We start from the raw sequence: 16218 nt of genomic DNA, 5'->3' as shown, positions 1-16218 counted from the left end.
TACACAAGTCTTTAAGATCCGGCTCATAAAGGTCACCGAGATCAACAGACGGTCAGGAACTCTTGGAGACAAATGGCTGCCACTCTTGGAGGAGACGAGAAATGACATCCCCCTCCGTCTTGGCGAGTCTCGTTTAATGGGCGAGTTGATCATTTGTTTTGTTAAAGCTGTCACACCAACAACGCTTCTACTCGTACTATGGTTTAGTGTTGTACGCATGCCGCAGACGCCCCACACTGCCCCCTATCGTCTGTTAGAACTTTCCCCAACCTTCATTCATTCATTCATTTTCTACCGCTTTTTCCTCACGAGGGTCGCGGGTGTGCTGGAGTCTATCCCAGCTGTCTTCGGGCGAGAGGCGGGGTACACCCGGGACTGGTGGCCAGCCAATCACAGGGCACATATAGACAAACAACCATTCACACTCACATTCATACCTATGGACAATTTGGAGTGGCCAATTAACCTAGCATGTTTTTGGAATGTGGGAGGAAACCGGAGTACCCGGAGAAAACCCATGCATTCCAAAAATATTTCACATAATATTATGACTTGACTATTTTAACTTTATGCTCCTAAAATGACAGCATACAATTAATTCCTGTAAAATTGCACAATCTTTCTGGTCTTTTTGTATGGTCATATCACCTCGTACTTCGGTACGGGAGGAAAAAAATTAAAAAATTTAAAAAAATAAAAACAAAACAAAAACAAAAAACCTTAAACCATATTAGGAAAGCAGGAAGTGAACAAATGTAACAGTTAGTGATTGTAAAAGTACCAGATGGAGGGGTAGGATTTAATAAGCTTTGCTTCTTCCTACTCCTTTTGGACATGTGGAACTGTGAACTGATTATGGGATGCACTCAATTGTAATCTGATGCATGTTCAAATGAAATAAAACCATTACCATTTTTACCCTGAATATTTTGACGTGATTCTTGTCAAATGGGATAGCGAAGTAGCTACTGCTAACCGGACCATCAGTTAATCAGTTGTGAAATGATTCGCTGTTGCAAATGCAGGATGAGGTTTTTGATGTGTCCTGCTGAAATCTCCCAACGGCGGCGTGGGATCCGTGGTTGAGGTTTCCTGGCAGCAGGGAAGCAGACACAAAGCTGCGTAGGTTGAGCATCCTCAGCAACTCTTAAGACGAGGCCAATTAATTGGAATTTTAGAAAAAAAAAACTTTGTATCATTAGACGGGCATACTCATTAGCACTGCCTCCAAAGTTGGACTTTGATCCTGTTTTCTTTCACCTGCCAATTAATAAAAGACAACAAACAATGAGCCCATTAAGGCATGCAGGTTTTGCATCCTGCTCTATTCCTTTTTTTGTGTGTGCTAATTTTACCCCGAGAGGCCAAAACAAGGTTGTGTTTTGTGTTGTATTCGATCTGTATTTGCCTCTCACCTCCTTGCTACACTAATCTTAGCAGCTTTAATTACGACTTCCTTCTGACCTTATTAGGAACTAATGTGTAGGAAAGTACTGATGTGCTAACCCTTCAGTCAAGCACGGTTATTACGCCGAGCAAAATTTAAATATATCTCTTATGAGAGGTACTCAGAGGGAAAGAAAATTCTAATGAAGATGCCTTCTTTGTCCAGGCTATTCCCCCGAGACTAACTGAGCTCAAAGGAACATCAACAGGAGATCAATATGAGATTGAATCATTTTCTCATCTTCAAATAGACTCGCTTTCCTTTCTTCTCACGTTGCAAAAATACACAAAAGTACAAAAGACATATTCAAGTCAAGTATTGACTTGTATTGTTTAGGGCGGGAGTGTCCAAACTTTTTCACACACACACACAAGCACGTACACACACGTAGATGTGCTAAGACGTTATCTACTGTCTACTGTATTTCCAGAAAAAAAATACATCTCTCCTTTTTTTTTTTTTTTTGAATTGTCCAAATATTTCAACTTTCGTCTTGAATGATCTTTGTACATTTTTTTTGGTAAGATTATGACTTTATTGCCACAGTATTATAACTTTTTAATAATTAATTTCTGTTGTTTTATTTTATTCATTCAATATTTCAATGCGCTGTTGCTAAAAGAACATTATTTTCCCTCAATATATTATAAAAAAAATTGTCTTAGTATTTTGACATTATTGCCAATAAATGATCAATAAATACATCATATAAATATCTGTCTCTGCTGTTGTTCTGCTCTAAATTTGACAACTATTCCAAATTCTTTCTTGTGAATTTTCTTCTCGGAATTATGATTTTATTGTCATAATATATGTAGGAGCCATGAATGAATTTGGATTGATTTTTTTGTAGGTGCATGATGGTTTAAATTTGAATAGTGGTGTTTGTTATTGTTTATGATATTATTTAGATTCGTTGTGATCACATGGACACGGGAAGTAGGTCAATTGGTTATGGGCGGTGACATTTCGTTAATATAGGCACCTGTTCACCTGTGTGGCCAGAGAGACAAAGAGAGAGGGTGAGCAGGGTTGCCGTATTTTTTGTTGACCGCTAATTCATTTAGCTAATTCATTTATCTCTGTGATTACTTTGATTGTGAGTTTGAGCCTCTCAGCGACTCTTTTTGATGAAGTCGCTATAATATACATTAATAAACAATGTTTAAGATACCAAACAACATTATTAGTAATTATAATATCCTGATGTTGGTCTAGTTGACTTTTTCTGGTCAGTTTACAACATTTTTTTCTCAATATTTTGACTATTTTGACCAGTTTTCTTACTGAACAGTGGTTTTACGTGCCGCAGCCAATAAAAATACTGCAGTGGGCCAAAAATGGCTTTTAGGCCGCACTTTGGTCACCCCTGATAATCACAATAATAAAGTTCATCCTGATGAAATATTTCAATGAATTAAACATGAAGAATACAAGTCAAGTGTACTTAATTTGTGAGCAAGTTATGATTAGCACGGTGTAGTCTGTCTGTGCTAAATAATCTAAAAAAAAAAACAAACAAACATTTATCTAAATGATTAATGGTGATTGACAAGGACATAAACCACAGGAGATGAAGAAGTATTTTTCCAAATGTGACATTTAAGAAGGTATGAGCTGTTGCTGTGGACTCAAAGTCTCTTTTGAAGCAAAGGAGCCCCGATCGATGAGGCTGAGCCCACGGCGTTTACCCTCACACTCCTTTTTTCCCTGATTTAAACAGGCGGGAACGCAATTCATATCCTCTTCCAGCCCTGGCCACCTCGCTACAATTTGGGGTCCGATGCTACGGTAATATAGACTGGGGGTCATTCCACGCAATCGGTGCATTTGCATCCCCAGCAAATAAAACGGACTGTAAAATACATTTATGCATACATAAATTCTTTTATTAAAAGAAAAACTGCACTTTTGGGGCAAATTTTTCCCATCATCCACAATCCTTATGTGAGACACGAACACACACGTCCTTCTCTTTTGTGTGTTCTAAAGATACAAAAACGGCAAAAAAGAGGCAGCTAATTACAACACATAATGGGACACACTATTAAAACACCTCCAAAAACCTCCAACACGGTTTTATGGTTTTATATCTATGTAGTGAACCTGTAGTATCATTTTAGATAACATGGAATACTTACAGGATTTTGTCATATTTTGGTCATTTTAGGTGGAACTTTAGCGGGACTTGTTTCATGGGATGTATCGATTTAGCGTTACATTTTGCTATAGTGGTGTCAGGCATTATGAGGAAGCTAGTTGTTAGCGGGCTAGGAGCTAGAGCGGTGTGGCGAGGTGTCACTACACCGGTAATGTAGTTTTTGTGCATAACAATGTTAATAAGAACAATAATAACAATGTCACTGTAGCTTGGTTAATATTCAGCTCACTTTATGGAAATGTGAGCGTTGTTGGCAATTTTTTGAGTTTTTTTTTTAAAGTAGGTGTTTCCCATTATGTGCATTCTTAGCTGTTTTTATATCTTTACAACACAGAGGAAATAGAAAGACATATGTAGCTGTATGTCTTCTTGTAATGCATAATGATTGTTGATGATGGGAAACAAAAAATTGCAATCTGATTCGTGAACATACCTCGCATTCTGGTGTGTGCTATTCGTTTTCTACGTCACCACAAGATGCATGTATGTTTTGGTCCATTGTCCCTTTAAATATAATATTTGAGAAATTCTTCGCACTCACAATCATACCTATGGAGAATTTAGATGTGCATTTTTACATGTTTTTTGGAATTGATGGAATTGGAAGTCGAAGTCCCGGGCGAAAACCCCAACCACGGGTTGAACACAGATGCCCAAACTGCGATACAAACCCAGATCTTCCAGATCTCCCGACAGTGTGGCCAACATGCTAATTCGATTCGATTCCACCGTGCAGAAAAAAAGAGGGACTGTGTGGTGGCCACTTACCGTCCTCTGTAGGTACATAGATGTTGAGGTAAAGGCAGTCTTCGCTCTGGTTCTGAACGTAGGTGGCGGCGGCATCCAGATTGTCGGTGAACCACACCGGTAGCATGATCTCAGGTAACACCCCGTGCACGTTCTGGGGACACACGGGTGCGAACTGGGTGGCGTTGCGGATCTCCTGCCAGGAGCCCGGCGCCTCGGGAGGCTGGAAGCGGCGCTCGCCGATGGGCGCGGTGGCGTACGGTACTCCCAGGTACTGTTCCACCGGGCCCAAGATTTCATTGTTGAGCTCCTTCCTGACGCCGCGGATCTTTCCATAGCCAGTGGACACTATGGGATGTCGGTCAACTCGCTGACACGAGGAGAGGACGAGGTGCAGGGCGAGCCCCAAGAGCCACAGCAAACAGGGGTTAGCATTCCTATGAGGCGTCTGTCGTTGGCGTTTTCCACCAAAGCCTTGGTGGCTGGCAGCATTGAGGGGAAAAAACAACATGTCCAAAATAAAGGCTCCTTTTGTCTTCTCAAAAGGACATCAGCTCGACCATCACAGATTCACAGTCATGGAGAAGGACGGCAAAAAGAGGATTGTTGTGAGGTGGCAGGTTAATGGTTTTCCTTGGCTGACACGGTGCTGTGGTGGTTTTGGTAGCATCCTCAGGTATAATATGTCGTCTCATCTGTCTCCTGCTTTGGATCTCTTGATGGGACCAAACAAGCAGTCAGGAAGCCAATTCCACCTTCAAGAAAAAGAAGGTGAAAGAAGTCAGAGGTTGGTTAATCGTTGGTCGTCAGCGTGTTTACGAGGCAAACGCAGAGACGAGATATCTTTGGTAAAGGAACAATTGCACCAAAAATGATGTCTGTTTGAAGATAAAGGAAGGAATGAGGACAAGCCAAGCTTTGATATCCACAGCGAGAGACACAAAGCGAGGGTTGTGACGTGTGAGCAAGATTGATGGAAGGTGAAAATGGCTGCACTGTGACAAATAGCTCACATTTACTTAAGAGTTGTTGCTGTTCCCGACTGTTGGGAGCAGCAATCGCTGGAGCAATGATGTATCTATTAGGGGCGTGCGTATGTCACCGTACCATACAGTATTGCCATATTGGCCACTATGTTGTTATATTCTACATTCTTTCTTATGTTACACTTTATATTATTAGCTAAGTTAATAGACCTTGCATCTTTTAGGACACATTAAGTTGTAATATGTCGTGTTAGCTTCAATAAGGGAATATTGACTTTACATCTCTAGAGTTATAAAGTTTATTTTGGGTTTTTACCATCTTGGATCACATAGGATTTATACAAACAATAAATGTAGCTTTTAAACCTGACTCGTTTGATCAAGGTAACACAGTGCAAATAATATATCCATCCATCATCTATACCGCTTATCCTCGCGTATGGGTATGCTGGAGCCTATCCCAGCTGACTTCGTGCGAGAGGCGGGGTACACCCTAAACTGGTCGCCGACCTTAAACAAATAACATCAACAAATTGCAATAGTTTGTCGAGATTAACATGCGCTTCAGTGAAGTGTCCATGTTTTCAGAGCGTCATTGAACGCTCCATCTTGCTATTGCATGTATAGGCAAACAGATATGGCGCTTAATGGCTGTCGTTTGCAGTTTGTAGACGATTTTGCAGTCACCTCAATGGCGAGGATGGAGTTTGCTTAAGTCACTAGTGCTACTAGCTTTACTAGCGCTACTAGCGTTACTCGCGCTACAAGCATTATGAATGCTAATAGCGTTGCTAGCATTACTAGCGTTACTAGCGCTACTCGTGCTACTAGTGTTACTAGTGCTACTAGCGTTACTAGCGCTACAAGCATTATGAACACTAATAGCGTTACTAGCGCGACTAGTATTATGAATGCTAATAGCGTTACTAGCATTACTAGCATTACTAGCATTACTAGCATTACTAGCGCTACTAGCGTTACTAGCGCTACTAGCGTTACTAGTGCTACCAGCGTTACTAGCGCTACTAGCATTACTAGTGCTACAAGCATTATGAACGCTAATAGCATTCCTAGTGCTACCAGCGTTACTAGCGTTACTAGCGCTACAAGCATTATGATCGCTAATAGCGTTACTAGCGCGACAAGCATTATGAGTGCTATTAGTGTTACTAGATTTACTAGTGCTACTAGAATACGTTACGAGTAAGAGTACTGGTAAACTAGCACTACTAGCATGACTAGCGCTACTAGCATTACCAGTGCTACGAGCATTATAAACACTATTCGTGTTGCTAGCATTACTATGTCTATTAGCATTACTTGCACGATTAGCACTACTAATGCTGTCAGCATTTATAACGCTACTAACATTAATGGTATTAACAGCAGTGCTACGACTATTACCAGCATACCAGGTGGGAATCACAGCAGCAGGTTCGCCACTTTGAATGCGCTCCGATTGTCTGGATGATTAACTGCAGCCGAAAGGGAGGAGGCGGGGCGAGCAAGCAGTTCGCCAGAACAGGTACAGCAACAGCAACAGAGGTGAGGAAGTTGAAATTGGCCCATAACATGACTTATTCAATATCAAGACATTCAAAATTTTTTATTACATTGAAAAAAAGTATCACAATATATTATAATGAATATTAATAATATTGATTCATTCATTTTCTACTGCTTATCCTCACGAGGGTCGCATGCGTGCTGGAGCCTATCCCAGCTCTCTTTGCGCGGAGAGGCGGGGTACACCCTGGACTGGTGGCCAGCCAATCACAGGGCACATATAGACAAACAACCATTCACACTCGCATTCATACCTATGGACTATTTGGAGTGGCCAATTAACCTAGCATGTTTTTGGAATGTGGGAGGAAACCGGAGTACCCGGAGAAAACCCACGCATGCACGGGGAGAACATGAGATGGCCGAGGGTGGAATCGAACTTGGTCTCCTATAGGTGTAGCCTGTGTGCTAACCATGCATCCGCCATGCAGCCATATTAATAACATATTATATTAACATATTTTATCGATATTTTCACCTATTCCTAAACTACAGCCTAATCCACGGTGTATGATTGGTTATTGTAATATTTCATCTAGCCAAGCTAATCATAATAGGACAACGTCATGTTATCCTTTTGACCCTATAACAGACGAGTTTTACTTCCTCTCAGCACATCTGAGGTCGCAAAACATGAGACATTTTCTTTATTTTCTTTGCTAAAAGAATAGAAAAACAGAAGCAATAAAAGTATCATTACATAACCTGATCAGTTGCGGTACCATTAAAATCTTAATGGCGCCCTTCTTTAGAGCGGAGCGGCTATTGTACGGTAATGACTCCAATCCTCAGAGAACATCAAATAAATAAAAGCGTATAAATACAGCGTACCACAACGCCGTTTTATAGCGGAGCCTTTCCCTCTCGACTCACTTCAGTCGGTTCTTGCTGCCGCATTATTACAGACCAACGGGCAGTGCTTATCGCACTCTGGCTTTGGAGACGGAGTCTTTAGGTGCGATAAAGGCTTGATGTGGCGCTCACAATTGCTTGATGCCGCATCATCCCTCCATCCTCCTCAAACCTGCAACATCCACTCCTCCACGGCCAGGCCGAGGGAAGCACGGCGAGGGTGTGCAGCGCTACAAGAGGCTTCAAATTAGTGACGTGACAGCACATTTGTCTCATTAGGAAAGCCAGAAACAAGCTAGCTGGAAAAATATTTGGTTAATTAAAGGCCACTTGAGTGACTCTATGTTTTGTCACACAGCCTCAGGTGGCGAAACGGCCGGAAGCCTCTTTGGACATCACCAATCACTTTCATTTGGTAGAAAATTACATGAAAAGTACAGCACAGCATTGTTTTCTAATATAGATATTATACTCTATGCTGTAGACTCAACGTGACAGACGGACATATTCATTTGGTCTGTCTCGGGAAACAACAAGCTTCACATTCATCGACTAAGAACGTAATCATCCTAGATTTTCCACAGGGTTACATCCAGGACTATTTCCTAGCCGAGAGTTTCTCTGCAGTATCAGCTGGTTACCTGGCAACCACAGAGCAGTGCCTGTGATATACTGCAGACTTACCAAGTGCAATAACCAATAACTGATAACCGATAACCAATAACCGATAACAAATAACCGATAACCAATAAACAACAACCGATAACCATACGGAAATAGGACTCCAATGCAAACATGGAGTCCCCGTCCATTCTCGATGCCGCTTATCCTCACTAGGGTGGCGGGTATGCTGGAGCCTATCCTAGCTGACTTTGGGCGAGAGGCGGGGCACACCCTGGACTGCTCAACATGGTGTCCCATTATGGTGACTTTTTCCAGCCAGGGTTGCATATTGAAAAAATGAACAAATGCATTTTTTTTATAAAACATAAAAGAAACAGCCTGCATCTCAGATATTTTGTTTTTGACCTTACTGTACACAACTTCTTGTTGCCATTTTTTTACACAAATATTTTCCAACAATGTATACTTTTTATTTTGTTAATTTCTTATATTACCACTTTATTTACTTTCAAATTTCAATTTATTTGTATTTATTTTCCCCTTAATACCATGACTTTAATATTTTGTATTTACCTACTTCACTTAATTTCTGCTCCTTTTTTGTAGTCTTGTTTAATTGTATTTTTGGAAAGTGCTGAGGGCCGATAAGAAACAGCTGCTGTCCGTAAATGCCCCCCCCCCCCATGTGCACTTTAGACACCCCTGTTTTGTAAGAATGAATCAAATGTTCAAATAATAAGAGAAAAACTTGTAATCAGACAAGACAAATTCATAATTTTATGAGAATAACTTCATACAATTCAACCAAATAGTATGAAAGTCATTTTATCAGCATAAAGTTAAAATACTAAAAAATACATATACATACACTGCAATACTACGAGAAATAAAGTTTTAATTATTGTGAAATTAGGTTGCAAGGAAAGTTCTAATGTCATCAGAATAAGTGAAAATATGGGGATAAATTCATCAATACGTGAAGAACATTTTCTTGAAGAAAATTGAAATTGTTCTAAAATGTAATGTTTTTATTTCATTTGAACATGCATCAGATTACAATTGAGTACATCCCATAATCAGTTCACAGTTCGACATGTCCAAAAGGAGTAGGAAGAAGCAAAGCTTATTAAATCCTACCCCTCCATCTGGTACTTTTACAATCAGTAACTGTTACATTTGTTCACTTCCTGCTTTCCTAATATAGTTTAAGTATTTTTAATTTTTTATAAAAAATTTAAATTATATTTTTGTCACGTACCGAAGTACGAGGTAATATGACCATACAATGACATAATGGATAACATAGTAAGTGTCAATATAGTGATATATATATATAGCACATCATGAAACATCAACTGCTTGTATTGTTTCTTGAATTGGCTCATTGTTGTGCATTGTTTGAGTTCCTTACTCAATCCATTCCATAGTTTGATTCCACATACTGAAATGCTATGGCTAGCATAACGTAGTCCTAGCATAGAAGTGTTTCAAATGTACTTCTTCCCTGAGATCATATTTCTCCTCTCTTGTAGAGAAGTATTGGATGACAATTTTAGCTAATTGGTTATTTTTAGCCTTATGCATTATTTTAGCTGTTTGAAGATTAATTACGTATATCAGCAAGTTTAAGTATTAGTGATTTTAGAAATGGGGAATTAGTATGTTCTCTGTAGGCGGCATTATGAATTATCCTTACTGACCTTTTTGTAGTACATTTAGCGAGTGAAAATTGCTTTTATAGTTATTAGCCCATATTTCCACACAATAAGTAAGATATGGTAGAACCGTATCACATAAACATACTGTTGTCAAACAAAACAACAGCAGAAATACAACAAATACACAGTATTTTTACAGTATTCCCACATGTACAATACATGAGCGTTGGATGTGGCGTGAGACGGACGTCGCCACAAATGGGTGTGTCCCCAACCTTTCACAGCAACCTAACATGCCGAACATCCGTTCACGTCAACCATCCGTGGGATGAAATGGCACTAGACTTCAGTCCTTGCACATTAACGGGGATAAGCGGACACCCAAATCACCTGGCTGATGTAAGAGTGGTCGGTACTGCGTTATATAAATGGTGGTCCTGTCATCGGAGGCCGCATGAGAGGGTAATATCTCCCCGTGACTGGGACACTTTTATGGCTGTGTTAAAATGGAACAGTCAACGTAGTTGGGGAAAACTTTGCAGAACGGGGGTGTCGGAAGAAAATGCTTGCCTTGGGGGTCCAGATCGCTTTGTTTCTGCATTTGGATGTTCAAACCACATGTGTTGCTGTCAAGTTGCTCTCCTGCACGAGTCTATGGACGCCAACCAACTCGGCACGCCAGACAGAGAATGCTGAGTCTTTAAGTCAGCCTGCCAAGTCCTATCCCTGGGCTGAGTAAATTGCCCGCTTAAATAGAAATGAGCCAATACACATAAACATATTCTTCTTCTGCAGCATGTTTGGATGCTGTCATTTGGTGTCCATTTATTCTCTGAGAGGAACATTTCCCTCTGGAACGTCATCATTCATCAATGCATGGAACACTTGATAATTAGATGTGCTTAATAAAATATTCTATAGCTCTAGGACTGAAATTTAGTCAGAAATGATCCCTGAAGTACTAAGATAAGTTCATATTACATCCAAGGACACTGTTGCCGCTGCTACGTGGTTGCAGACCACTGCTCCTCAGGCATGAGGAAGGCAAAGAACGTACAGTATTGCTGTAGATCAGTAAACAAGTTCCAAGCACTCGGCTAAAGTACAAAGGGAGAGGAAGCCGGACTACCCCGGAGAGCATGGACACATGCACAGGTCCAAATGCAATCTCCATACGCAGAAGCATAAATAGAGTCCAACCTCCAAAATGCTAACCACCATCCACCATGCAGGTAATGACTCTGTTAGCAATGACAAGGTTCATTCATTCATTCATTTCAATTGCTTCTAGTGTTACTTACATTCCGAGCACTAGTAGCATTACTAGCGCCACTAGTGTACTTATTGTGTACCTATTATAGAGTGACTATGCTATTAGCATTACTAGAGCTACTAACATTACTTCTGCTACTCGCGTTACTAGAGTTACTACTGTTATCAGTGTTACTAGTACTGGTAGCATTAGTAGCACTACTAGTAGCATTACTAGTGCTAATAGCTCTACTAGCCTTACTACCGTACTAACACTACTTGTGTTATTAGCAGATATTAGCGTTACTAGTGCCACTAGTAGTATTAAAAATGCTATCGTTATTAGCGTTACTCATGCTACTAGCGTTACAAGCACTACATTGTTCGCGGTGGGAATCACAGCGGCAGGTTCGCCACTTTGAATGCGCTCCGATTGCCCGGATGATTAATTGCAGCCGAAAGGGAGGAGGCGGGGCAACCAGGCAGTTCGCCAGAACAGGTACAGCAACAGCCTGAAGAGGAGAGGAAGTTGAAATTGGCCCTAAACATGACTTATTCAATATCAAGACATTCAAAATTTTAGATTATATTGAAAAAAAGTATCACAATATATTATAATGAATATTAATAATATTGATTCATTCATTTTCTACCGCTTATCCTCACGAGGGTTGTGAGGATAAGCTGTCTTCAGGCGAGAGGCGGGGTACACCCTGGACTGGTGGCCAGCCAATCCCAGGGCACATATAGACAAACAACCATTCACACTCACATTCATACCTATGGACAATTTGGAGTAGCCAATTAACCTAGCATGTTTTTGGAATGTGGGAGGAAACCGGAGTACCCGGAGAAAACCCACGCATGCACGGGGAGAACATGCAAACTCCACACAGAGATGTGGCCGAGGGTGGGATTGAACTCAGATCTCCTAGCTGTGAGGTCACTCGACCGCCATGCAGCCCACAATGACAAGGTTAAAATACTAAATGAATATCTATCCATTTTATCCATCAGAGGTCAGCCCAGATTTCCCTGGCTGCTTCGTTCACCTTCTCCTGGCAGATACAGACGCATTCCCCGACCAGTAGACCAACGTGTCCTGGGTCTTCCTGGAGGCCTCCTATCAGTCAGATGTCAGGAAGGCATCGGAGCCACTTCATCTGACACCTCTTAGTGCAGAGAAGCAGTGTCTCTACTCCAAGCTTCTTGAGGATGACAGCGCTTCTCACCGTATCTCGAAGGGAGAGCGCAGCCACCCTACGGAGGGAAGTCATTTTGGTCATTTTGGCCGCTTTCGGTTACGACCCAAACCTCATGACCATAGGTGAGGGGAGGAATGTAGATCGACCAGTACACTGACAGCTTTGCCTTTCGGGTCAGCGCCCTCTTTGCTCCAACAGACCGAGTCCGCATCACTGAAGACACTGAGAACCATTGACTCGGACATACATCCATACATCCGAATATCCATGTACATCACAAATACGTACATTTCCCATTGTGTTGAGATGTATTACGCTATGTATTCGTAAACTAGGAGTTTGCTTGCTGAAGAACTGAGAAGCTAGTCCAAGCTAGCATGTTAGGAACAAAAAGGCTAAAAATAACCAATTACCTAAAAATGTCATCCAACACTTCTCTACAAGAGAGGAGAAATATGATCTCAGGGAGAGAACTAAATCTGAAACATTTATATTCTAGGACTACATTAAAAAGCCATAGCATTTCAGTATGTGGAATCAAACTATGGAATGGATTGAGTAAGGACCTCAAACAATGCACAACGATGAACCAATTCAAGAAACAATACAAGCAGTTGATGTTTGCTAAATACAAGGATGAAGAGTCTTGAACCAGTCATGATGTGCTATATACAGTATATCACTATATTGACACTTACTATGGTACCCATTATGGCATTGGATGCTCATATCACCTCCTACTTCGGTACGTGACAAAAAAAAACCAAACAAACCAAAAAATTAAAAAAAAAATTATAAAATAAAGTTTAAAAATATATATATATTAGGAAAGCAGGAAGTGAACAAATGTAACAGTTACTGATTGTAAAAGTACCAGATGGAGGGGTAGGATTTAATAAGCTTTGCTTCTTCCTACTCCTTTTGGACATGTGGAACTGTGAACTGATTATGGGATGCACTCAATTGTAATCTGATGCATGTTCAAATGAAATTAAACCATTACCATTACCATTACCATTACCAAAATAAAGGTATCCAAAGGTATGCGCTCAAAATGTGTCCTAAAATGGGACAAAGATTAGTCTTGTTAGTCGCCTGAGCCCCTGGGACTCATCACCCCATACCAGCCAGCTAAGTGTGCATCCAGGATATGGTGGGTGGTAGAAGAATAGAAACCAAAGAGAAGATGGCTACTAACCCGGAGAAGTGCAGCATGACATTATATTTTTTACTCTGTGATGCATCCGTGAGGCAACAGGAAGTGTCGGCGTAAGATTTTCCCGTCCTACATCATTGACCAAAGTAGTGCCTTTAAAATGGACATCAACATAAAGTGGTTTCACATTTGAAGAAGCTTTTAAGGTAGGTGCAAGACCGGCACATCTTGAGAAGTGGGCGCTGGTAGAAACGTCACAGGATTGAAAATACGCCTTTTAAGTTCCATACACTCTAAAATAAGATACTCTGAGACCTGTTCCAGCCAGCCGTTGTCATTTAGAATCATGCGGAATACGGTTGCTATCCCGAAATAGCCAAGTCAAACTCAACATCATCAGATCGTTTTGGTCACACTTGTAATGTATTTCATCCACAACAAAAATAGTGCCTTCATGTGCCTACCTTAGTTTAAAAAGGGTCTTCATGTGAGGAAAGTGTTCTGATTTTTATACATTTTCATCTTCAGTTACTCGCGTGCATATACACTGGAGAAATGAAAATAGGCTACATAGAGAACACATCTCATTTGTGACGCATGGATGAGATAATATATGACGAGTAGGTATGATGTTCAGGACATGCATCACTGTCTAAAGCCACAATTTGTACGCGTTTCTGTCTACCTAACCAAGCCATTCATTACTTTTGTGGACAGAATTGGTTGGCACAGCCTAGAAACTGAAGGGATCCAGTTTGGTGGGGGCAGAATTGGGTCTCTGCGTTTTGCTGATGATGTGGTCCTGCTGGCTTCACTCACTGGAAAATCAGCACTTCCGAATCCATAGTTCTCGCACAGAAAAAGGTGGAGTGCCATACCGAGGTCAGGGGTGAGTACTGCCCCAAGTGGACTGGGAACTTCTTAGGCTGCTGCCCCCGCAACTCGACCTTTGGATAAATACTACATGAATACTTTATTGATTTCCAAGACAAATTCATATGCAGAAGATGCCTGGAAACGTTGGTCTCCCGGGCTACCTCGTCCAGCTCTTCTCAGTGGATGGATGGATGGGATGAATGGAATGGATGGATGGATGGATGGGATGAATGGAATGGATGGGATGAATGGAATGGATGGGATGAATGGATGGATGGATGGGAAGAATGGAGTGGATGGGATGAATGGAATGGATGGATGGATGGGATGAATGGAATGGATGGATGGGATGAATGGATGGGATGAATGGAATGGATGGATGGGATGAATGGAATGGATGGATGGGATGAATGGATGGATGGGATGAATGGAATGGATGGATGGATGGGATGAATGGAATGGATGGATGGGATGAATGGATGGGATGAATGGAATGGATGGATGGATGGGATGAATGGAATGGATGGATGGGATGAATGGTTGGATGGATGGGATGGATTGATGGTTGGATGGGATGGATGGTTGGATAGATGAATGGATGGATGGATGGTTGGATGGGATGGATGGGATGGATGGTTGGATGGGATGGATGGTTGGATGAATGGGATGCATGGATGGTTGGATGGGATGGATGGAATAGATGTATGGACGGATGGATGGTTGGATGGATGGATGGATGTTGGGTGGATGAATGGATGGATGGTTGGATGGAATAGCTCATTACATTCTCCCAAACATGAGACAAGTTCTGTCTTCCTTTCTGTTGTAAATGAGGCTTCATGTTACTTAAATTGAGACCTGAGTCCATGAAGACAAGGGAAGGGCTGCAGGGGCTAATAGACAAAGATTTGACAGACTTGGTGCTAATTTGGCTTTTATACATAGCATGACATCTTAATTTGATCCCTGCTGAACCTGCTGAGCGGGCAGTGGAGTTGTGCAGTCATGTTTTCTTTCAAGCAGAGGTTTATGAAAAACAATGAGTCAACGGCGTCATGAAGGTCTCTGCATGCCGCGTGGCTTCAACGGCAACTCTGAGACTCATCTGAGACTTCTGAGACTGCAAGATTCAACAGGAAAATAAGTATTACATGCAACAGTGAGACAAAATTCTGCCTGAAATTCCCCCTCAGTCTTAAGATACAATGGAACCGTGTGTCATAAATCCGTTCCAGAAGGCCTGACTCTAACTGAAATGTACTCGAAACGCATAAGAAATAATGTTAATCCAATGAATCCATTCCAGAAAGCCAAACATGTTAACACTACACGTGGTTTACAATTATAGTTTTACATGCAGAAAACAATAAATGAAAGGGATAAGCTAACATTAGCTTTATTTTGGTTTTTAGGTTTGTTCATTGGCCACTCCAAATTGTCCATAGGTATGAATGTGGGTGGGAATGCTTGTTTGTCTAAATGTGCCCACCAGTCCAGGGTGTACCCCGCCTTTTGCGAATTTTCAGCTGGGATAGGTTCCAGTATACCCCCACAACCTTAATGAGCATAAACGATATAGAAAATAGGTGGATGGATGAAAGGGATAAATGAACATTCACTTTTTTTTTGACGAGGACACAATGTGGCAGCAAAATCAACATGGACATCTCCTTTGTCTTTTTCTAGGAA

The 16218-nt window shown here is 41.2% G+C and overlaps 1 protein-coding gene across 1 annotated transcript in view; it reads right to left on the bottom strand.

Annotated features, from left to right (window-relative positions):
• LOC131131892 (neuroligin-2-like) overlaps positions 1-16218 on the bottom strand; it is an 86497-nt gene that overhangs the window by 52964 nt on the left and 17315 nt on the right. The window contains exon 2 of the mRNA XM_058076905.1: positions 4377-5110. Within this exon, the coding sequence (XP_057932888.1) occupies positions 4377-4866 (490 nt within the window). The 5' untranslated portion in view covers positions 4867-5110. The remainder of the gene's footprint in view (positions 1-4376; positions 5111-16218) is intronic.

The sequence above is a fragment of the Doryrhamphus excisus genome, chromosome 7, assembly GCF_030265055.1.
Source record: "Doryrhamphus excisus isolate RoL2022-K1 chromosome 7, RoL_Dexc_1.0, whole genome shotgun sequence".
Lineage (NCBI taxonomy): Eukaryota > Metazoa > Chordata > Actinopteri > Syngnathiformes > Syngnathidae > Doryrhamphus > Doryrhamphus excisus.
Note: the sequence above shows the minus strand (reverse complement) of the source record. Positions and strands in the feature narration are given on the sequence as shown.